The sequence below is a fragment of the Ruditapes philippinarum genome, unplaced genomic scaffold (genome assembly GCF_026571515.1).
Source record: "Ruditapes philippinarum isolate M1 unplaced genomic scaffold, ASM2657151v2 ctg1764_1_1_1_1, whole genome shotgun sequence".
In the NCBI taxonomy this organism is placed as follows: domain Eukaryota; kingdom Metazoa; phylum Mollusca; class Bivalvia; order Venerida; family Veneridae; genus Ruditapes; species Ruditapes philippinarum.
Genome location: NW_026857763.1, coordinates 192,712 through 217,264, shown reverse-complemented (window position 1 = coordinate 217,264; position 24,553 = coordinate 192,712). Strand labels below are relative to the sequence as shown.

Genomic DNA, 24,553 nt, shown 5'->3' with positions numbered 1-24,553 from the left:
CAATTTTACAGAAAGAATGACATATATTCCTTTATTGTAATTGTATGGCAAAAGACTCGGCCATTTGAAATAATTGATTTCATTTTATTCATTATCATCAAGATTGCTTTAATGACATATGCTTTATTCTCAGTGAAATAACTTACTTCTGTCAAGTTTCCAGTATTTTCATTTACTCATGTGCAGGGCTCACGCTGTCGGTCGCCATAGTCGCCATTTGCGATTATTTTATAAGATTGGCGATTATTTTTGCATTTTGGCTACAAAATCTGGCGATTATTTTTACTTCCAACAGTGTTTATACAAGGTGTAAAAATCGATAATGAATGCAGTAGACCCAATTAACACCAGCGGGGTGCATTTAATCGAGTGTCAACTTTTTACCGGTCACGTGCTGCTAACTATATTGCCCGAGGTGATAAAATACATGCGAGATGTATAATTGTATAAGTACTTTAAAGATATTGTCCAGCATTTATAATAGCCATCAAATATCCGTCAATTAGCCACAAAAATCGTTTTAAAATTGATAAACTGGACATTGACTTACCCAAAATTTACCGTGAATTCCAGTAATTGCAAATTTTGATTTTTTTTTTTGTTTTAAGCTACTTGACTAAATCGCCAGTGGAAAACAATGGTAAAATATTTAAAAAGTATTAAATTCCAAACAACTATTTGCACAACAACCAAAATTGTGAATATTTCTTCAGAAAACAGGAAAAATCCGATTGTCACATATTTTCGCGACACCAATAATTTTGATATTTATTTAAAGGTGAAATAAGCTATGTTCTGTTTAAAAATCTTTACTACTATGGCAGAAAATTTGTATTACATTGGTGATGATGATATTTTTCAGTAAATTATTCAGAAAAAAGGCTGCATTCTGTGAATGAGTTTGCAAACTCGTGTTATTTCTTTAGGCTAATATGACCTAGATCTACTCCAGTTCTAAATTGACAGTGGTTTTAGCTGACAAAATTTGATAAGAACAAACAAAAAAAGTTGTCTGATAACAGCATTATGTAAAGTTATAATGAATCTTTAATATTATTGTTATACAGTAATTATACTAATTATAACGTTTTTATTCTGTTCTATAATAACAATTAAAGTTGTGGTTCTATTTAAAAAAGGTAGTTATCAATATACACAAATGTATCAGTTTATTTGAGAATCCTTATAAAACTGAAAGATATAAATGTAATGTTTATTTAATCAACTTCTTATGTTGTTAATCGCTAATTCGTGAATAGTCCGCTGAACTTTTGGCTATTATTTTTTTAAGTTAAAATTATTGGCTATTATTTTATTTGAGCCAGTGTGAGCCCTGCATGTGCTTTAATTTCAATCGGAATAATGTTCCTACATTATTCCTTAAAACAATAGGAATTCATATAAAGGTTATATAGAATATCACTCAGTATGTTTGATAGATTAACATTCATGACAAAATGGCCAAAACTTTTCTTAAATCACATATAATCTTCAACATTAAAAGTTTTCATTTGTAAAACGTACTTGATTTTCCCCCAGGAAACTTGTGAGATGTTTTTGGCTCGTGCCAGTGTCACTGATGAAGCTGATGTTGAAGGACGTACAGCGTTTATGTGGGCCGCGGGTAAAGGCGCTGATCAAGTCATCTCAGTATTTATTAAACATAATGTCGATATACAGCAAGTCGACAAAAATGGTGGATCAGGTAGGATGCAGTTAGTTTTGATTTAAAGGTATCATTTATCAAAGTTATTTTCCTTCTAGTGACTGGCCCAGTAAACGTACATATTCCAAATTGCTTGAAATTGTAATTTTCAGAAATTGGTATCAAATTGTCAACAATTGTCTAATTGCACCATTCCCCAACTAGTGTTAGGAGTGTTAATATTCACAATTTGGCTTTATATTATCAGAACTTGCTGTTTTTGTTAAGATGTAAATTCATTGTGTAGGCACAAATCTGCTCTTAAAATGCTTTGGGAAAAAAAAACAAACAAAAAAACAATGATATATTGTTGCATGATATGTTTTGCTCTCTTAAGTGTAGAGCTATTCTTTCCTGCAGTGAAATATTAACACTTGCACTGACATTGTATAATAGTTTTCACAATGAAAATGAGATAAATATTAGTGAAATACACATTGTATATATATTTTATAGCTTTACATGCCGCTGCTCTTTCTGGACATGCACGTTCAGTGAAGTTATTACTGGATCACGGGGCTCATATAGATGCTGCCGATTTTATGAAGCATACACCGTTGTTCCGAGCTTGTGAAATGGGCCATACTGATGTTGTACAGACTCTGATAGATGACGGAGCGAGGGTCGACATGCTTGACGATGATGGCAGATCTCCGCTGCATTGGTATGTGTACACAAATGTTTGCTTCTGATTTGTACTAATGCCAGTTCAGTAACCATGTATTTTTGATATTGGATGCTACATGTACCTTAATGTCGTGAATTAGATTATATAAAGACATTTTCCATGTCATGTTTAATGAAAAATATAAATGTCATGATTGACCAATGAAAATCAGTGTAACAAATGTCAGAATTATGAAGATATTTTATATCCTATGAAGATATTGTTATATCTTAAACAAGATATCATTTTTCTTTTAATCAAGCTTGTTTAATTCTATATATTCAACGAGAGTCAATTATTATACTTGCTCAGCTACCACAACTTCTTTTACCCTCAGCCTACTGGCAGGTACAAATTCTACCCATGTGACCAGTGCAGACTGAAATTTATGAAAATTTATATATATTGCAGGGCTGCTCTTGGAGGACATGCATATATATGTCAGACTTTAATCAAATATGGTGTAGACCCTAATATCAAAGATTTCTTCAGGGTAAGTTGCTTGAAATTATTTGAAAAATGTTTAGCTTTTACTATTCTGAAATCATTGAAGGTCAATTTGGAAGACCCTATGTCAAGTATTTTTAATAGGATATTCCTTGTTTTAAATTTCTATATGATGCAATGCCTTGTTTTTTACTATCAAGCTCTGAGGAAAGTTGATGGAGATGTACAACTGACAGCTCTTGTGAGCTTAATTCTTGGAAGAATAGTAGGACTATTGTCTTAATAAACTGTGTCATATCCTTCATAAGCTAAGTAAATAGAAATATTGAGATATTGTTTGCGCTAATAAAGTCATTTTTATCTCCTGTATTTTTCCCCTAGCCCAAAATAGCTCAAAATAGGTATATTTTTTCATAGAAATGCTAATATTTTCTCCTAAAATGGCCTGTGCACATTCTTGACTTAAGAACCATGACTTAACAGGAGCTGACTTATATCAGCTTGTTAATAAATTTTATTGACTGAACAGTCCGTATAGATAGCCTCTGCATGATAAATTGAATTGAAATTGAAAATTTTATAAAATTTGCGGGTAAATTCCATTCTCAGTTGGTGGAATTTGATTTCAGATTTTTCCCCTTTTCTGATTTAGGGCGCCAGAAAGCTGCAGGTTGTTTTGAAAATTGAAAAAAAGGCACTGTTAAATTACTATGGTAAATTATCAAAGAAGGTATGTTAATATTATTTTATATTTACAGACGAACCCCGATACAGTGTGCAGCATATGGAGGCTATGTTAACTGTATGTCTGTACTCATGGAACATAAAGCTGACCCTAATGCTCATGACCATGAGGTGAGATATTTATTTCTTCTTTATCAGTATATTTGTAAAACCTCTTTGCTTATATTTCAATAGTCTGAACAGTGTTTGTTTCACTCTGTTTGGAACAAGTCTGACTCTGCCCAATTTGGAAATTATAGAAATGTGAAATTTGAGAAATTAGGAGATTTCTGAGTCCCTACTCCAGCAGAATAAATACATGTTTTTTGATTTGTTTGTAGTAATTGGGGGATTTTGGAAAATATACATTTTCTGTCCATCTGGAAAAGGATTTAATGGACTTGTCTAAAGAAAAAAACAACACTGTGTTCATTTTGTTTTACATTAAAATTATGAAATGTTTTCAACACAGGCTACATTAGCTATCACTATGATTTTAACACAGAATCTGGAATGTATAGGTATGGTGGAAAAATTCTACAGTTTCAATCATGCCAGGGATTATGAATTTCATGTGAGGAAGTATCCATGAGGAAGATATCCAGCAGGCTTACAGAAAGCTTGTGCGTGTAACTCAGGTCCTACCTGTTGGTGAAATAATGATAATAAGGGCAAAATATAAGAGTGTGCATCTTGGGTTAAGCTGGAAAGTCACCATATGACATTCACATTTTTATCACATACCCGTGCCGATTTTGTGACTCCGTAAAATTAGTATTTTGTGTCGTCATTTGCGTTATACAAACATAGTGTAAAGACGCGCTAAATGGAAGCGTAACACTATAGGCTTGTTAAGGTATGAGCCCCCTAATGGGCACTATAAGGAACTATAAAATTGACAACATAGGTCAGTTATACACCTGAAAAGACATAAGAATGCAAAATTTAAACAAAGTTTACCGTACGGTTTACGAGTTATGAATATTTTTCTAAAGTAAAACTTGGCTATTAGAAGGGTTCTTTTTCAGAAATGAGAAACTCTAATTATTCTATTATATAATCATTATAAAATGATGTTTTCCTATAGAAAATATTTAAGAAACAAATGATATCATTCAGCTAACAAATGGCCCAGCAAAATTATTGTTTCTACTCAAAACGTTTGAAATATGTATATAAATGTTACCCTTCCCCACCCATTTTAAGTAGTTGTTTGATCATTTTTATACTTGGAGGGCCTTATTAAAAATATCCCTAAAATTTACTCAAATCAGGGGCTGTTTTCAAAGTTTGCATAAATTTTCTTAAAAGTATATTTGATGTGCTTGTCAAATATAAAATACTTTTACCGTCTAGTTTTTATTTTATTAGACTTTGAAAATATCCGGTAGCATAATTGATAATAAATTTGGCACAATTTATCCAATAAATACCAATAATAATTTTATAATTAAAACGAAACACTTTTTTCTTATCAAGAGTGATCTGAGAGACACAAATAATGTTCAAAGAAAAAAAAAGAAAGAAAAAAAAAGTTGCCTCTTCTGGGGCTTGAACCCGCGCCCCTCAGTTTCAATGCAGCTTACAGTAGTTCTAGCCTATTTGAGTACTCTTCAAAGTGGAGGTAATGCATTAGGTGGATCATACCTTAATGTAAAATTACTCTTTTACAATATAAACAGTCTTTGATAAATAGAATACTATGTTCTTGAAGGTTCATTTCCAAATTTATTTAAACTCATTGAATAAAATAATATTTTGCTCGCAAGAGGCTCGTTCAATAAACACAGTATGAACTTACACTCATTCAATATCCTCTATATATTATATATATTACAGGGTATGACAGCATTACACTGGGCATGTAGTAAAGGTCATCTAGATGCTGTCAAGTTACTCATAGAATATAGAACTTTTCCTAACCACATGGAGTTTACAGAAGACAGGTATTGTATAATTTCAAACATTTTTTTTTGACATTATGATTTTAAATACCTAGAGAGAGGCATCCACCTTGGTGTGATCATAAATCACAAAGTTCATTTTAATTTTAAATATTTTAGTTACACACTTTTTCATAGTGTTATGGCATCAGCCTTTGTAATAAATGGTCACAAAATGCACAGTTTTAAATTATATTTATTATCATAACATGCCATGTACCTTTAGCTTAGAAAATTAATGTCAGAAACCACAAAATGCACAATTCTAAAAGTCAATTATAATCAAAAACATAGTCATGGTCTCAGACCACTAAATTTCACATTTTAATTTTATAGGTACACACCATTAGACTACGCATTAATGGGAGAGCACCATGAAGTGGCTCAGTACATGTTAGAACAGGGGGCGCTTTCAATAACCGGAATACAAGATATCGCTGCGTTAAAAATCCAGTCAGCTTTCCGAGGGTACCGAGTGCGGAAAACATTTAAAGAAAATAAACGATTGCTGATGAAGCATGAACAGCTAAAGAAAGAGGCAGCGAGGTAAATTATTAACTTTCTTTTCAAAATGATATATGACAGGCTGTTGAATATCTTAGATTGACTCAGAAATAAAAAATTTCACTCGTCCACTCGTTATTACAAGTAGATTTTAATAGCAGTTGATGCAGGATGAGTAGAAAAATATTGCCTGCAAATTGGATTTTGAAGCTACTAGTCCTGTAGGACGAGTGATTCTGAAAATATTTTTCGATGCCCGCTTGTCTAGCATCAGTTTTTGGAATTGTCCATTGGCAATAATGGGGGATATCAAGTTAAAAATTTCAAAGTAAGTCAACAAGAAAGGGCATGGAAGTACAGGTTTGCCTGTCTCTACCAGGCTTAAATCACTTTCAGTTCCAGTAGTAACGGCAAATGACCAAGTTTTGATACTGGGGCCTTCGTAGTCAAATGGTGAAGATTGCTGGCTTTTAAACCATTTGCATTTCACTGCTTCAGGTGTTTATATCCTGCTTGAGAATTTTAATGTGATAAACCATTATATCTAGCTTACAAAAGGTTAGTGGTCCTGCTCAGGTGCTGGCTCAGACTTTAATAATACTCACATAAAAAATGCACCTAAGCTCTGCTTTTTCCAGGACAGCATTTAAGTTGCCATGCCATCTTTACTGTGTGCTATGTTTAAACAAAATACATGTAACATAGACAAAATGTTAGAAATTCATTAATGACAATTTCCATGACAGTATTTTATATCTTTTCAGACTACACAAGAGATTTATGCATCTCAACCTAATGATTTTATCTCCCTATGTAGTCAGCCGGGAATTAGTTAGTCCCGGAAGCTTTATTAATTGCAAAATTTGTTTTAAAGAATGATCATAAAGAAAAACTGTTTCAAATTAAAACTAATCTCGAGATTGTTTGAAGTTGATTGTAGCGCAATTTTAAATTTACAGGAAAAGAGCCACAGAAGAGTTCAGGAAGAAGGAGGACGATAAACATCGCAAAGAAGTTGAGGACCGACTACGCAAAACAACGATACACGGAAGTAAATCAAAATCGGATCACGATCACAAATCGCGGCGGGGTGACCCCCACAGGAAGTAGGTCTATCATGCACACATCCACAGAAATGTTCCCAAAAATTGAGTCCCTGACACAGGTTAAGTTTCGGTTATAATTTTAGCATGCTATATACTGCACCTGTATTTAGTACCCCACCCACCTTTTCTTTAGTATCTCTTTTATGATATTTTTCTTTGGCACCTACACAACTAGAACTATAGCATGCTGGTAGTCATTTATTCAGTTTCTCACTACTATAGCTGTGTCTTATTCGCCTATATTCTAAGCTTATATAAATAAATCAGATCTAAAAAATCTTGAAAAAAAAAAAAATGCCATTTTGATTAAAAACTTTCATTATTCATTTCTTGTATACAGGGCATTTTTTTATATCCAATTGGTCAGACACATTTCCAATTTTCTTTAAAAAAAAACAAAAAAACCCCAACAAAAACCCCCCAAAAAACAGCAGTTTATAGATTTTCAGTTTTTGCCCAAAAATGATTGGTGTAATATTTATGCCCCCATTTCGAAGTTGCTTTGCACTTGTCGGTCCGTCGGTCCGTCGGTCCGTAGACCAAATGGTTTCCGAGTGATAACTAAAGAACCCTTAGGCCTAGGAACTTCAAACTTGGTATGGTGATTGGTCATGACCAGTAGATGACCCCTATTGATTTTGGGGTCAAGGGGTCAAAGGTCAAGGTCACAATGACCTTGTAAGCAAAAACGGTTTCCGATCAATAACTAAAGAACCTTAAGGCCTAGGAACTTCAAACTTGATATGGTGATTGGTCATGATCAGTAGATGATCCCTATTGATTTTGGGTTCAAGGGGTCAAAGGTCAAGGTCACATTGACCTTGTAAGCAAAAACGGTTTCTGATCAATAACTAAAGAACCTTAAGGCCTAGGAACTTCAAACTTGATATGGTGATTGGTCATGATCAGTAGATGATCCCTATTGATTTTGGGGTCAAGGGGTCAAAGGTCAAGGTCACATTGACCTCTTAGGTAAAAAACGGTTTCCGATCAATAACTAAAGAACCTTAAGGCCTAGGAACTTCAAACTTGATATGGTGATTGGTCATGATCAGTAGATGATCCCTATTGATTTTGGGGTCAAGGGGTCAAAGGTCAAGGTCACATTGACCTTGTAAGCAAAAACGGTTTCCGATCAATAACTAAAGAACTTTAAGGCCTAGGAACTTCAAACTTGGTATGGTGATTGGTCATGATCAGTAGATGACCCCTATTGATTTTGGGGTCAAGGGGTCAAAGGTCAAGGTCACATTGACCTTGTAAGCAATAACCAGTTTCCGATCAATAACTAAAGAACTTTAAGGCCTAGGAACTTCAAACTTTGTATGGTGATTGGTCATGATCAGTAGATGACCCCTATTGATTTTAGGGTCAAGGGGTCAAAGGTCAAGGTCACATTCACCTCATGGGTAAAAACGGTTTCTGATCAATAACAAAAGAACCCTTAGGCCTAGGAACTTCAAACTTGGTATGGTGATTGGTCATGACCAGCAGATGACCCCTATTGATTTTGGGTTAAGGGGTCAAAGGTCAAGGTCACATTGACCTTGTAGGTAAAAACGATTTCCGATCAATAACGAAAGAACCCTTAGGCCTAGGAACTTCAAACTTGGTATGGTGATTGGTCATGACCAGCAGATGACCCCTATTGATTTTGGGGTTAAGGGGTCAAAGGTCCAGGTCAAATTGACTTTGTAGGTAAAAACCGTTTCCGATCAATAACGAAAAGAACCCTTAGGCCTAGGGACTTCAAACTTGATATGGTGATTGGTCATGATCAGTAGATGACCCCTATTGATTTTGGGGTCAAGGGGTCAAATGTCAAGGTCACATTGACCTCTTAGGTAAAAACGGTTTCCGATCAATAACTAAAGAACCCTTAGGCCTAGGAACTTCAAACTTGGTATGATTATTGGTCATGACCAGTAGATGACCCCTATTGATATTGGGGTTAAGGGATCAAAGGGCAAGGTCACTTTGACCTTGTAGGTAAAAATGCTTTCAAATCAATAACTTAAGAACCCTTTGGCCTAGGAACTTCAAACATGGTATGGTGATTGGTCATGACCAGCAGATGACCTATTGATTTAGGGGTCAAGGGGTCAAAGGTCAAGGTCACATTGACCTTGTATGTTAAAACTGTTTCCGATCAATTAACTAAAAACGCTGAGGCCTAGGAACTTCAAACTTTGTATGATGATTGGTCGTGACCAGCAGATGACCCCTATTGAGTTTTGGGTCAAGGGGTCAAAGGTTAAGGTCATGACCAGTAGATACTTGATAACCCTTATTAATTGTTTGATCACTGGGTCAGAAGTCATAATAACCTTATCACATGACTAATTGGCTGCTGATAGGGGGCATACATGTTTTACAAACATATCTTGTTTTATCCATCAAACTGTGTTCTTGATTTCTTCTTTGTGAATTGAATTGAATTAGCTAAATATCAGTACCTAAAATGGACTGGATAAAAAATGCTCTGTTCAACTGATAAAAGATGTCTTGATCTGTATCTGTGTGTTGCCAACTCTTATTCAAATCTTTTATGTTTTTCATGAAGTTTTATTATGTCCTCTGCTACATTTTTTTTTCAAGTGAAAAATACAGTTGCTGCTTTGTACTTCCTTCCAATTTTCTGTATTTTTTCTGTCATCTTGGATGGTCTTGCTTCCATATTTGTTAGGTACATACTTTGGGTGGATCTTCTAACTGGAGCTATAGTTAGGGTTCACTTTCATCAAGGTCAAAGTCACCAATGCTAAAAATAGATTTTTTTATGAAAATATTTGCTCATACAGCCTTTATTTGTTGACCAATGTATTGATAAACATGGACTTGGGGAGTATCCATCGCCTGTAGTGATAAATTTTGTTTCCAATTACTTTCACCATGATTTTAGCTTTGTGAAAGTGACATAGAAGAGTATTCATCACTTTTACATTTATTCTTGTTATAAGTCTTGTTTCCTCTGTGCTTTTTTTCAATTTTGAAAGGTAAGCAGTTTTTGATACATCAGCGCTTTACATCATTTCTGAACCAATTATTTATTATTTTAAGATGACTTTTATGTGTTACATGTGCAGATCCAGGGAGAAGGTTAGGGGATCATGACCCTCTTTAGATTTGGTATCTACGGGGAACCTTCCTGCGATTTAGATATCAACTTAAGTTTATTTGTTTTTCAAATGATTTGTTTTCTATGTGGAACTTAGATATATGCAATTTAGATATCAACTTAAATTTTTTAAAGCAAAAATCATGCAAGTACTAATGAAAATCAGCAAAATTTTGACTCATGACCAATATCTGGAAAACTAGTCAAAATCTTGCAAAACTGTCTGATAAAGAAAACCTGGATCTGCGCCTGTTTCTCCTTTGTATAATTTGATCCGATCTCAGGTGATTGATAGTTAATAACTGTTTTACACATGTATATATGTAGTTTATAGATAATATTCATTACAACCTGTATATAACATTGTAGTTTACACCGTAGAACGTCACAGGTAGGCAGATCACCTTGCTGTATGATGTAATCTTCACTGTTACCTGCACTTTTTGTTCACTTAACCTTTTACTGTTTTACTCTTTTTTCTGTTATGTCCTAAAAAAGTTATATTTCTGGTCTCCGGCTGAAATAAAAAAAGAAGGTAGCTTGATTGAAAGCAGTTATTGGCATCCAAGTGTATGGTTTTGTATCTATTTGTAATAAATGCTGCTGGTACAGAAAGCTGAAAAGACCATAAGTTAATATGTCGACAGAGATTGTAAATATAACGGTTTTTGTAAAATGAAACAATGAAAATATGCAGCATCGTCTGCAAAACATGCAGTATCATCTGCAAATAAGAGAGAAAAGGAGACACCTGAAATAAACCTTTTTTTATCCTGTATTTTCATTTCAGCACAGTTTTATTCTCTGGTTTTAATTAGCTTCCCTTCTTGTGTTGTTTTTTCATTGTATTTTTCATTTAAATTTGAAGTTATGTTCATCATTTATACATATAACATTGGTTTAAAGTTTCAGAGTTATTCCTGAAATTCTTTGAACATAATTGCTTAGTACAGGATTTCCTAGATTTTACCTATGTTTAAGAATAGCTCATAAACATGGATTTTAAAGGGACTCCACTGAGGTTTTTGACTTGACCGGACTGTGAATATTTTTTCGAGATTAATATTTTATTTGATGTAGGTCTAGACCACTAACTTGTGTACAAAATTGCGCTCACTCTAATAATTCTAAATGTAGGACCTAAATGGAAAAGCGTTGCAAGGCTTTTCACGGAAATCGGGCTAAGGAACCCTCAAAAATACCATGTCCAATTTAATTATGAGCATATTTCTTTATAATCTTTTGCATTATCTGTTTAACATGCCCCTGTTGTGTCTATGTAAGAAATGCAAGAAATTCAAATTTAATGTTTAAAGCTTTTTAAAAACATAATCCTGCATTAATACTATACAAGATCCAGTGTGAAGAGGAAAAAGGTTCACAAAAAATGAAAACAATAAATTGATAGTTTTCTTAATATCCATCAGAAAGGAACGTTAGGTAAATGTCTCTATTAGTCACATGGAATTATTAATCAAAGGAATTACAGTAATTTGAATGAAAATAAGTCAACATAATATTTTGGTCTGAGCCAAAAATATTTTGATGACCTATTCCATTTAAAATGTATTAAATTGTAAGGCAGTCACTTCTGAATTATGATAATAAGGGCTTGTTAAGTAATCATGGCAAACACAGAAAAATATTAATCATAAATAAAGCACTACCTCTATCAAATGAAATGTGTTCAAAAGGGATTTTATGGTAATTACATATTTTAGTTTTGAATTTTAATAAATGGAATGGAAGCATGTGGTTGTGATTTTATTGAATCAATCTGTATAATATTCAACACAATTAAGAAATAAATTAAACAACAAAAAATGTATATAAATATTCTCTAAGTTACAAGGAATGTTAATTAACATTTTTCCTAAGTACAAATAAGTGAATTATTAATTGTAAAATATAATGAAAAAATAATAGCAGTTTTGAATACCCGGACCAACTTCTTTTGTAAAAAGCAATGCTCAATAGGATTTTTACGGTAGTTAGAAAATCTTATATTATTATAAATGAATTAATGAAAACAAGGGTAACTGAAGTGTATATATTTTTGAAATAATCCTCTTAATATTCAAGACAACACAGAAAAATATTAATCATTTAATATGGGATAAGCTGGTAACAAATACTTTGCCTCACTGCTTAAATATCGTATCTGAAGTTAAACTTTATACACAGATACAACTGTCTGTCTCTGAGATTTTAAAATGTAGCTTTTATAAAAGATATCCATTTTTATCATGACATTGAATATGATATATGTATTATAAGTAGAACCTTATTTTTTATGAACATTAAAAAAATTATGAAAATTTATTATCAATGTGAGAGATATTATATAGTGTTGGATAAATGAATCAGAAAAAAATGTAAAATTGTTACGTTGGAATTAAAAATAGTTTATTTTGTTACATAAATTAGATGTGGTAGTTGTGGATTTAATATAATGCCGAACCGTACAGGGTATGTCATTGTTGTTTTTTTTGTTTTAATTTGAAAAATATCCGCAAAAATTGAATCAGATACTGCATATTAATTTAATTTCATGGGGCATGAAATTTTATGGTTTTCTTACAAAGAAAATTTTTGTGAGTTCTTTAATTTCGTGGACTGTTTATTTTTTTCCAAATGGTAAAATGTTAGTTAAATGTGATGCAAAAAATCTTACAGCAGATGAAATGAAATTTTGTGGAATCTTAAATTTCTGGATTAACCTATCCAGGAAAACCACAAAAATTAGTACCCCAAAAATAATAATCATTTTGCAGTAAATTAAAGATTTTAATCATATTTAACAGAACTGGCTGTCTTCCCATTGTTATAAAGAACATTTTCAACATATTCTGCAGATTCCTCTGTGTAAAATAGTTGTTTATAATCCAGAACTTATCAAAAGTTGGTTTTTTCAAGCTTTCCCCCTTTCCCCAAAGTTCATACAAACTGTAACTATAAAAGTTTATTTGTATTGTTTGTAGCCCAATATTAGCTTGGGGATTCTAAACTTAAAGTACATATTTTTTACTTCTTTACAAAGGGTAACAGTTTAAGATTAAAATCATTTAAGTAATGTTTTTAGAGCATTATAGAATCAGATGCTTATTACATAAACATAGTAGCGAAAAATGTGAAATAAAGTAACAAAATGTAAACAAAGTAACAAAGTAAGTACTTTGTCTTCAGTACATAATACTAAATTACTATATTACTGAACTAGTAACCTAAAAGAAACAGAAGAAAAAGATAATTAATGTAATTGGCAAATCAATTACTTTTTGAAAACCATAACAAGCCACTAAAAATAAAAGTCTTTTTAAGCTGTAGAAATAAAAGTATTTCTGTGGGATAATGGGTCTTTAAAAAGTTCAGTGCATAATGACATTGATATATATAAACATGTATAATATTTTCCAAACGTCAATACTTGCGATAAGAGATATAGAATTTTTCGTGTCATTAAAGCATTATTATATTAGCATGCTTGACCTTTTGGTAAATTTATTATCTTTCAAAATGTGAAAGCAAAATTGTGTTTAAAGGTAATTAAATCTTTTGTCAGTGACTGCGGAAAGCACATTAAAACATTGAACTTTTCAAGATATAAATTACCTATGTTTCTTAATGTGTGAATTTAATAGTATTGTTTATTTGTTTAAGGTGTGAAATAAATACTGGCCATAGATATTAAAATTAATTCAATAATTTCGATTTAAGAATCACATTTCAATTTAATTGTTTTTTTATTTTACAGGATATATTTGATATGTTATATTGCTCTGTGAAACTGAAAAGAAAAGCTATACATGTACAATAAGAATACAGTAGACAATAAGTAATGCATGCAATGTTAGTCTTAAATTAAACTGCTGAATTTATTAAAATGAATTTGCCCAGTTGTTAATTTAGAACAATCCATTCAAAGTGAAAAGGATTCCAATGTCAAAGTACAAAATTTGAGCTGAGCCGACACAGTATACAGAGCCACCAGTGTGATTTTTCATAATCTTCAACATTTAATAATTTTAAACCATTTATAACTGGAATTTAGTACAAAGCGATAAAGGATGAATGATTATAAATAATGTATATTAATAATGCCCAAGATTTTGAAAAAAATAATGTTCTTGAAGTTAACCAATTTGCTACTATATTGGCCGTTGTATAGAATTTTTGGTGGGGTAAGCATTACAGTAAGACTTACTTTAAGGCAAACTCTGTTTGGGTTCAGGGCGTTGGTTGTAGATTAAATAAAGCCAGAGAGCTACGCATAAAGTCAGACGGTATTGATGTGCAGGCTGTCCTGGCTCTATACTGGTGACAAAGGTTGTATTACTCGTGAGTAAAACAGTCATTCACTTATCCCATGTTATTATCAGACAGGAAGAATAAAAAAATATGTAAAACGTATTGAAAGTTGTCAAAACGTATTGAAAGTTGTCAAATACTACTTTCAGTGAGAAACAATAGTAAAACACCAAATGTATATGTATTCCTACACATGAGTATAGAACAAGTGAAAACTGTGCAAATAATAAAAGTTATGCATCAGACAAATTATGTTGTAGACTTAAAATATTAATTAAAGCATAAACAAAACCATGAACTGGAATAAAATAACATTGGGAAAACATGAATAAGTTTATAAGCAGGTTATGGATTTATATTGTCATAACAGCTTGAGAACTTCAGTGCAAACACATTAGTAGAAACGGTAGAAAGATACAATAGTATTACACCGGGTCCTTTTATAATATTATAATCCCGGTCCTCAAATATTCAGATTTTAACTTTTACTTGTTTACTCGCCCTATACATTATGTATTTCACAGATTAACGTAGATTTTGTATCGTCAATTGTTAAAACGATTTCTGGTATTGAAAGCTTTAATAGAATATTTGTAATTTGTAATAATACTAACATTGTAGTGTTTATTATACTGCCTCGTACTTAACAATAGAATTAGTGAGAGATTAGGATTTTTAATTGTAGGACGTATAAAATCAAGAAAAATCCTTTTGTCGTATTAATTTCTTTAGGTTACAAGGCCATGACATAATTGTTATGGTAAACAATTATATTTCCTAATTATTTTTTTTTTTTAGTCCCAAATTTATTTGAAAATCTAACTTTATCTATGTTAATATTGAAGAAATTGAAAATAATCATGTATACATCTTGACTTGAAATCTTTTTGTATAACGCAGTCTTTGAGTGGGTAATTGTACAGAAGATAATCAGATTTGTGGTGGTTTTTTTTACATTAAATTTTTTTTTCACATTGATTCTTTTTTAAATATATAGAAATTCAATTAAAAATTAATTTGATGGATGTAAAAGGTGTACTGGTAATTAAAATTCTTAGATGGCTAAGTTGATGCTTGCATTTAACTGGGTAGGGAAGTACCAAGGTATTTCTAAATTATCTTGTTTCCATCCGTGTTTTTATAAAAGGGCTTGTTTATTGTATTCATTACTTAACAATGAAATACAAGATTACAGGATCACAAAAATAGATGTTATCCTAAACTCTGCAAATTAATTTTAGTTTTGCCTCTCATCACAGGGTACAGACTTTTACTGTTAAGCTTCACAGTGCACTACCATTCACAATGAATGATCAACGTGCTGCACTTATAATTAATGTATTTACCAAGTTGTAACTATAAAAGTTTATTTCTACCCCATGTTAAGGTGGGAAAAACCCTGATTACCAAGAGATCTGGAGTATCTGTATTGGTAAACATTATTCCACGAACTAATGGTTACTTAAAGCACTTCATGATAACATGACAACACCATGAAAAGTTATCCTATACAGCTTGTTTCTTTACTTGCAAAAAGGACTGTCAGTTTCAAAGCTTACGTCTATACTGTGCATTACCTCTGCTTAGAATTTATCTTTACTGCTGCAGTCTCTGCTAAGCATTTATCTTTAAGTTGGAAGACAAAAGGTTGTAGATTGTTGCTAAAAGGTGTTGCTTTACCTGAGTTAAATTTATTGTGAAGTTTCAAAGCTTGTATCTATACTGCCATAGCCTCTGTTAAGTATTTGTCTTTAAGTTGGAAAACAAAGAATTGTAGGTTGTTGCTAAAAGGTGTTGCTTTACCAGAAGTTTTATTTATTGTCTATTATCTAATATATGGTTGGAAGAAACAATACTGTTGCCAGATTGCTGTGCAGAGGTTGTTGCTGTACATAGGGCCCTCTCTGTAGAGGTTGCATTATAAGACTATCTTTCAAAACAAATTAAATATTACTTAACACTGATAGATTCATTAGGGGCAAGTGATTTTGTTAAATTTTGAGTGAAAATTTGAAGAAGTTGTCCTAGTAGATTATTGCAAGGTGTTTGTCTCTTGATAAAGACGTTATGGGTTTGAGCCCTGCTAGGGTCACAATCATATGTCCTAATAGTGTACCAACTCTGTTATAGTAAGCACGTTTTTTTTCCCCACCCAACAGATACTATAGGAGTTTAAATAAGTGTCAGTCTTCCAGAAAATCAAACTAACATAATTATTTCAAAAAAAATTGTTGACTATTTAATTTGCTATAAATTTATTATTAAACATAATTTCTATGCATGGTTACAAAAAAAGTTTTCAAAGGTTATTATCATAAATCTGGAATATTTAATCAGATTTACTTGCTGGTATTTTCTAAACCTCTCCCCTTAATAATCTCTATACCAAAATCTTTAAATAATCTCTAAACCAAAAAAAAGTCTTTTTTAGCACTGGAATTAGCATAATGTAGATAATGTCAAGTGGGTCCTTAATATACTGGAAAAACAACGTACCATTCGTAAAATCCATTTTACAAACATACAGGTTTTAAAAGTTTAAGAGAGAGAGAGACAGAGTGAAAACAAGTTGAAAGTAAAATTTCGACAATAGGAATTTTATAATTGAATCTTTTTTTACATTGAACAAATTCTATAGCATTTTAGATACAAGTACGAAAAAAATAAAAAGTTTAAAAGCATGTTTATTTGGAAGTGTCTCAAGTTAAGCATTTAAAACTTTGCATGGAGTCAAATTTAAAACCTTTGGATTGTGGTGAAGGGGGGAAAGTGAGAAAATGAAATTTAATGTCTACAGGTTTTGGATTTTTCAAAAGAATTCATTTTATTCATTTTTAAAATTACAAGATAGTTTTATGTATTATTTGTCAGGGATTTTTTTTTTATATCTGGTTTAATTTTTCAATAATCTTTTAGTCTTTTAGGAGTATATTCTTTTCTATAGGATTTGAGCAAGTGTAGTTAAATGTCTAGTGCCAGGGTTTAATCCTTTTCAAAAAGAATTTTATTAATTCATTATATAGGATATTTTTTATTTATTTTTGACTTTCCAGATTTTTTTATTTTACATTATCAGATTATTTATTAAAGAGGATTTCACTTATAATACACTGTTTATTAAATTTTAGATTTTTTTATTTCATTTTTTTGTAAACATAGGATTATGCATTGCTTTGAAGTAAATAATTTTTCATTGCTATTGAATAAGGAAAACTTGTTTTAATGCAAGTAAAACGATATAATTTGACATTTTAAACAATAGAATCTACAGACAGTGTTATAAACAGTGATAAATAAACAATCCAAGTGAAAGAACGGTATTCAAGTCAATATATCATAATACAATAGTGGCTATGGTTAATAGGTCTATAAACCAAAAAAAAGTAACAAGTCGGTCAAATCTTTTGGAACTTATTCAGTTGTTACAGTTAAAACAATCAGATAAACCCCGGCTTTAATAACTCTTCTGTAGTGAAAACATAAAAGGACTCTACTCGATAACATGGGAATTGTGCTATTTAAAAATATGGCATTATAATAACCACAAAGAATGAGAATTTTTTTCTTTTTCAATTAGTCAAGAGTATGGAAATTATGGAATAATTTGAAAAATTAAGACATTGTGAAATTTGATTATTTTTGTCGCTTTTCATGAAGACAAAAAAAAAAGAGAGAAGGAATTTTGTTGACATTAGATTCATGACCTAATTGAAAAAAATTTGGTTGTTGCAAATATAAATGAATCTTTGATTTTATTCATAAAAGCAGAATAAATTTGATATATATAAGTCTGTAGATATTATTTTTAGAGAGGACTTAAAGGAGTTGCCTCAAGGAACGTGGATGTTTGATTTATTTCGGGAAGATATTAATATTGGAATAGATTAATTGTTAGTAAATTTAGATTGCTATTTATGATAAAATTTTCTCCAAGATTATGTGGACTTTGTCTTGAAGAAACTTGACTGTGCATATTTTAGAGGACACATGAATGGAAATATAATTTAGTCAGTGATTTTAGCGTGGAATTGAAAATTTGCAACTTAGGGAACTTCAAATTTCTATTAACAAGTTCCATTTTAGGATAATAATTATTATTATCCATTGCTTTAAGGTAGATGTTGAAGATTCAGCTAAAGTAACTTGGATGTTTGTATACTATAAAAGATACAAAAAATACTGAAAATTAGTTTTAATCAGTGGTTATAGATATTATTAAGTATCAGAATTAACAACAAACAAAATGGAGGGAAAGGTGAAGGTAAAACCTAGTATCGGAAGTGTATTTAGGAAAGTTTTAAATGCCCAGGTTATGATTGGAACAACCAGGGGAAGAAAGTATGTATCATATTATTCTGTTTTTATGTTATTTTAGTTCTTTGTTCTTCTATAAATTATGTGTTATAAACTTTTAAGTTTGGGCACCATTGGTGAGTGATTAACGAATGGGGAATTATAACAATTGAGCCCCAATGACAATTTGCGGCCCGGTCTCGGGTCAATTACAAATTCGCCTACTTTAGTGACGATTCACTCCATAAAGACTCGCCCCACTTTAGTGACTATTAGCCCCCTTTATATTAAAATTTTTTTTATTATTCATTTAGATTGAAAAATATGTATGGCTTGAGTAATTTTGCATTTATTTGGTATAGTCTGTTAACAGTCAACATTTGATTGAGTGATAGACAGAATGAACAATTACAAATATTTTTTATTTCTAACTTTCAGAGTTATTAGTAATAAATTACATTAATATTATAAATAAGTTTTAATTATTCAATTTACACATATTTATTTGTTACATAAAGCAGATTGCCAACATGGTTGACAACGATATTTTCTAGTAATTCTATGTATGCTAACATATATGTTTTCTTTGAAAACTAGAAATTTATATTTATAAAGTAACTGGAGGTCTTATAAACTATATTCAGTGCATACCACCAACTGGAAATTTATTTCTTGCATATCAGATTGGTATTTCTGTTAGTTTTACCCATGCTGGAAATTTCATCTGGCATGGGGGATGGCATGCTTAAGATCACATAATTTTACCGTTTTGAAAGAAGTTGTAATTTCATATGCTGTTGAAAGAAAAATAGTTACGAGTGTAATGTCACCTAAATTTTCTTGGAAAAATATATTCTTATCAAGGCAAAGAATTAAAAAAATAAATAATGGAATATAGTGAAATATGCAAGAAAAAATATCTGACATGAGTTGTTTGTTGTTCGCATCAGAATATCTGTCCCTCTGGAACCTGCCCATGAGCGGTAACTCCACAAGCCTTGTAACCTTGGGCGGGTCCCCTAGGGATGGATATTCTGATCCGAACTGCAACATATGACAGATATAATTAATCTTTTTCAGCAAATACGAAGAATATATGTTCTTCTTAAACATTCTCGAAGGAAAATGATGCCATAATGATTATATAGATAAGTGGGCACAATCATCACTGAACTTAGTAGGGCGAATTGTTATCAGTTTAAAAATATTGAACACCCAACAGTCAAAATGATCAATGTCTGTTATTATAGATAGTCGATACACTAGAGAACATTTTTATTTCACAATGATACCAAAACAAACATTTAATCTATATATAATCATTTCTTCATTTTGATAATTACAGGTGTGTTTTAATTAGATAATTATTTTGAAGTATGGCCAATTGACACTAAAAATAATATCTGGGGTGAATTGTCACTCAGCTAGTCGTTATAGGGCGAATTGTCAGTGGAGTGAATCTTTATCAATTCACACATGGAACTAGTAATCTAAGGATCATGGTCGACAGGCCTTCTAGCTTACAGGTCTGTAAATTATGACCATTTATACTTGTGTAGAGATCAATTAGAATTATCTTGAAGTTGATCTGAGACCTTAGATAATTAAATTAGGTTACAAAATATCATATGAAATATTCTACATACATACATGTAGGGCTAAGCCATTCTGTTACACAGTCTTATGGATAGTAAAAGTGTTTTTTCGTTATTTGTATGATGGTTTGGGTTTTATGTGACACCGACCCTCAAGGCTAGAATACGGGTTGATATAGTTGATAAAAAGGTTCCAGACAATCCAAAAAAAATAGATACATCAGCAACAAAGCCTGTCACATAGAAAGATTGTGAAAAGTTACTTTTGTGTATAAAGACTCTTTAACTCCCGTTGGAATTCTAAACAACTGACCAATCACATGGTTATATAAATATTTTACTTCTGCCTTCTTGGAATCCCTGTCAGTTATGCACATATAATTTTGCTTGGTCATAAAAGGAGGTATTATAAACATCCTTAAGTTGGTTCAGTCTGTAACTGTCAAAAGATTTTGTTTAACAGCCACTATTATGTTTCACACAAATATATTTTGTAAAAAACACTCAATTCATGTATGAAGGTTAGAAATTAAGTCAGCCATTGTACTCATCCTGTGTCGGTATAATGCAAGTTGGTATCTACAAAACTTCTGAAGGGAATGTGTTGAAAACACTCACACTAATATTGGAGGTCACCTTCTTAAAGGTCCATAACATGGATTTTCACAGAATTATGGCATTTCTTGTGGGTTGTTTTTTGTTATTAAATTGTACATAATAATTTCAGCAATGCTCGTCATAATAATTAATTGTCAGAAAACCTTAAATTTAGCTTAGATAGAATTAGGATAAAGGTTACAATTTTTAATGAGAAATTCAACAGAAAAAAAAACAAGAACAAAAAAACAAAGAACAAAACATACAAACAAAAATAAGAAAACATCAAGGTAAAAAGTGATTTAAATTTAATGAGAAAGTCATACACACAAATTTAAAATTTAATAAACCTAATATTTTCACGCTTTTAAAGAAGTTAATAAAAGGGAATAATATTTTGTCAATAGCAGTAAGAATTTGAATTTTTAAGTGCTATTTACTAACCATTTAGAGGTAATTTGTATTGAGGTTGGAAAAGAAATTAAGCGTGTTGAAGGATCGTTACATGGTATTAAACTGTCTGGTATAACTGCTATACTTCAATTAACTCTGTTTATTCAGACGAAAAAGTACAGAAAAAACGAATAATGGGGCAATAAAAAGAGTAATTTTTTTCTTTTGATTTGTGCACATACAAAATTTAGATTCTAACCCGCCAGATATAAATTCTTTTGTATCAGTGTTTGCCTATCAGATTTCCGCTAATGAGAAGTTAGGGTTTTCACACCTATACTTAAATGTCTAATAGAGCCCGCTGATCAAATTTTTATTGACATGTTTTGACTTAAGATAGATTAACCTTCAATTTCGGCACTGATAACAGAATATTCTTTATTTATCGTTTGAGGATATTGGTAACGTCGTAATTTTAAACCAAATTTAAATAGAATTTCAGGATGTGATTGGTTACCGTATGAAAATAACGCACTTTGGTTGCGTAATCTTATTTTTCACTCCTTCCTTAGTAAAATCAGATCTTGGATTATTAATGTATATAAGTTTTCTTGGATTTACAAGTGAAAATTTTTGGCAAAATTGCAGGATATTAAAAAATTACAGAAAAATTGATGGAAGTAAAACATTTTCAGAAAAATTACTGAATGAGTTAAGGTGTTTTAAAGTAAAAGTGAAATAACGAAGGGAAGTGATTTGAAAACAAATTGGGATAATGAAAAATGAGAATGAAAGATAAATAGGAAATGAACAAGAATCAATTTTAAAGAAAATCATTGGAGTAAACTGTAATTTAAACAGTAAGCAGACCCTATAATCTTACTTAAAAGAATTGTTGGGAAAAAAAATTCATGAATAAATATAAATGGGAAATAGATACATACTGAAGTTGTAAGTAATATAATATATGGACAACAAATATAAATATTGAATATTTCGGGTTGACAAATACTTACATTTAAAAGTTCAAGAAAGTGTCTGTTGAACAAGTCCCGATACTGAAAAAAACTCATGTGAAGAAAAAAAGACAAATGACAAGCATTCTGATATAAAGAAATATGTCTTAGATCAGTTTATCATATTGAATGATTTGAGAAAAAAAACGAAAAAAAATAACAATGCCACCAAATTTCCCATATCATTCAGCGAGACATAGGGGACAATTGGGAAATAATGTGGGATGTAAACCAGGAACTTTTAAACCTCCGGTCAAGAAATCGGCAGCTTCTTACAGAAGCAGAAGCGGGTATATAGCTTTTGTTTTACTTTGATCATGCTCAATGTGCTTAAATAGGAACTTTTGAGCTCAATTTTGCTTAAATAGGATTTTTTTGAGTTCAATATATGCTTAAATAGGAACTTTTGAGCTCAATGTGCTTAAATAGGAATTTTTGAGCTCAATTTTGCTTAAATAGGATTTTTTGAGTTCAATTTGCTTAAATGGGAACTTTTAAGCTCAATTTGCTCAAATGGGAATTTTTGAGCTCAATTTGCTTAAATAGGAACTTTTGAGCTCAATTTTGCTTAAACAGGAACTTGCGACTTCAATTTGCTTAAATAGGAACTTTTGAGTTCAATTCCTCACTGACAGACTTCCAGCAAAATAATTGTAAAAAACAAAGTGTTTGATTCCAAGAAAACGAGTACCTACAAAAACTTGCTGCTAGAAATAAATATTGTTTTTGTTATAGTGAATGTAAGATGATTGAACTGAAGGTTATGTATGCTGAATTTTGTATTTTGCTCATTTATATGACTAAGAATATAAATTGATAAACATTTTTGAAATTAAATTACTAAACGTTTATTTTCATTCTAGCTTTTTTGACATCAAGCAACATATATGTGACTTACATGTGACTTATATGTTACTTATAAGTGACTTATATTAAGTCACTTATATGTAACATATAAGTCACTTATATGTAACATATAAGTCACTTATATGCAACATATAAGTCACTTATATGTAACATATAAGTCACTTATATGTTACTTATAAGTTGATCATATCTTTGACTTACATGTCACATATTTGTGACTTATATATAACTTATACTTCACTTATATGTCAAAATGCCAGACATATACTGCACTTACATCTAATTTGCATTTAAAATACATATACTTGACTTATAGGTAAATTGACTAAGTGAAGTATAATCTACATATAAAATAGCCTATAAGTGACTTGTAAGTGAATTCCGTAAGGGTTTGCTTAAATAGGAACTTGCGACTTCAATTTGCTTAAATGGGAACTTTTGAGTTAAATTTGCTAAAATGGAACTTTTGAGCTCAATTTGCTTAGATAGGAATTTTTGAGCTCAATTTGCTTAAATAGGAATTTTTGAGCTCAAGACTTGCTTAAATAGGAACTTTTGAGCTCAATTTGCTTAAATAGGAACTTTTATGGCCTGAGTAATCATGTAAATATTTGGACACTACTAGGTGGATGATACTTCTTGATAAAAAATATAGCCAAATGATTTAAGTCTTGAAATTTGTATTTAAATTTAAAGGAACTCGACTAAGATCCAAAAGCCAAAAAACTAGAAATTTTTAAATCTTAATTAGATCAAATGTGGCACTCAGAGAACAAAAATATATGCAAAGGGTACTAATAGCAGCACGCCTCCGGATTCATGTCAATTTTCATGAAAATTTCAGAAATGTATATAAAAGTAAAATATTTTGAGGTAATCAAAAAAAGTAACTTACATACTGCAATCGACACAAAATTAATACAATCCAAGAAAATTACCAAAAAGTGGTCAAAATATGCAAAAACAGCCCTTACTGCATTAATTAGTAAAGCAGTAGAAATATCGTGATAAAATACTGCAAAATCAGTGTTAACCGCACATAATGTGTACAATTTAACTTGGATCTTGAAAGTTTTACCTTTCTTAAAGTATAAAGTACAGTTTTCTCAATAATGATTTCCTTGAAAAATTTTGGCTCATCTGGAGGCGTGCAGCTTTAAGAAATATATTGAGAAACAAATAGAAAATTATATTCTTAACTTAGATTTGATTGACAAGAATTGCATTGCTTTTCAATTTTGGGTCATTTTAACAATAAGAAAAATTATTAT

General features: G+C 31.1%; 1 protein-coding gene across 1 annotated transcript in view; it reads left to right on the top strand.

Moving 5' to 3' along the window:
* The window catches only part of LOC132750860 (inversin-like), a 61,111-nt gene that overhangs the window by 17,257 nt on the left and 19,301 nt on the right, over window positions 1-24,553 (top strand). The window contains 8 exon segments of the mRNA XM_060740920.1: window positions 1,540-1,705; window positions 2,162-2,369; window positions 2,784-2,859; window positions 2,861-2,865; window positions 3,578-3,674; window positions 5,382-5,488; window positions 5,822-6,031; window positions 6,949-7,095. Of these exon segments, the coding sequence (XP_060596903.1) occupies window positions 1,540-1,705; window positions 2,162-2,369; window positions 2,784-2,859; window positions 2,861-2,865; window positions 3,578-3,674; window positions 5,382-5,488; window positions 5,822-6,031; window positions 6,949-7,095 (1,016 nt within the window).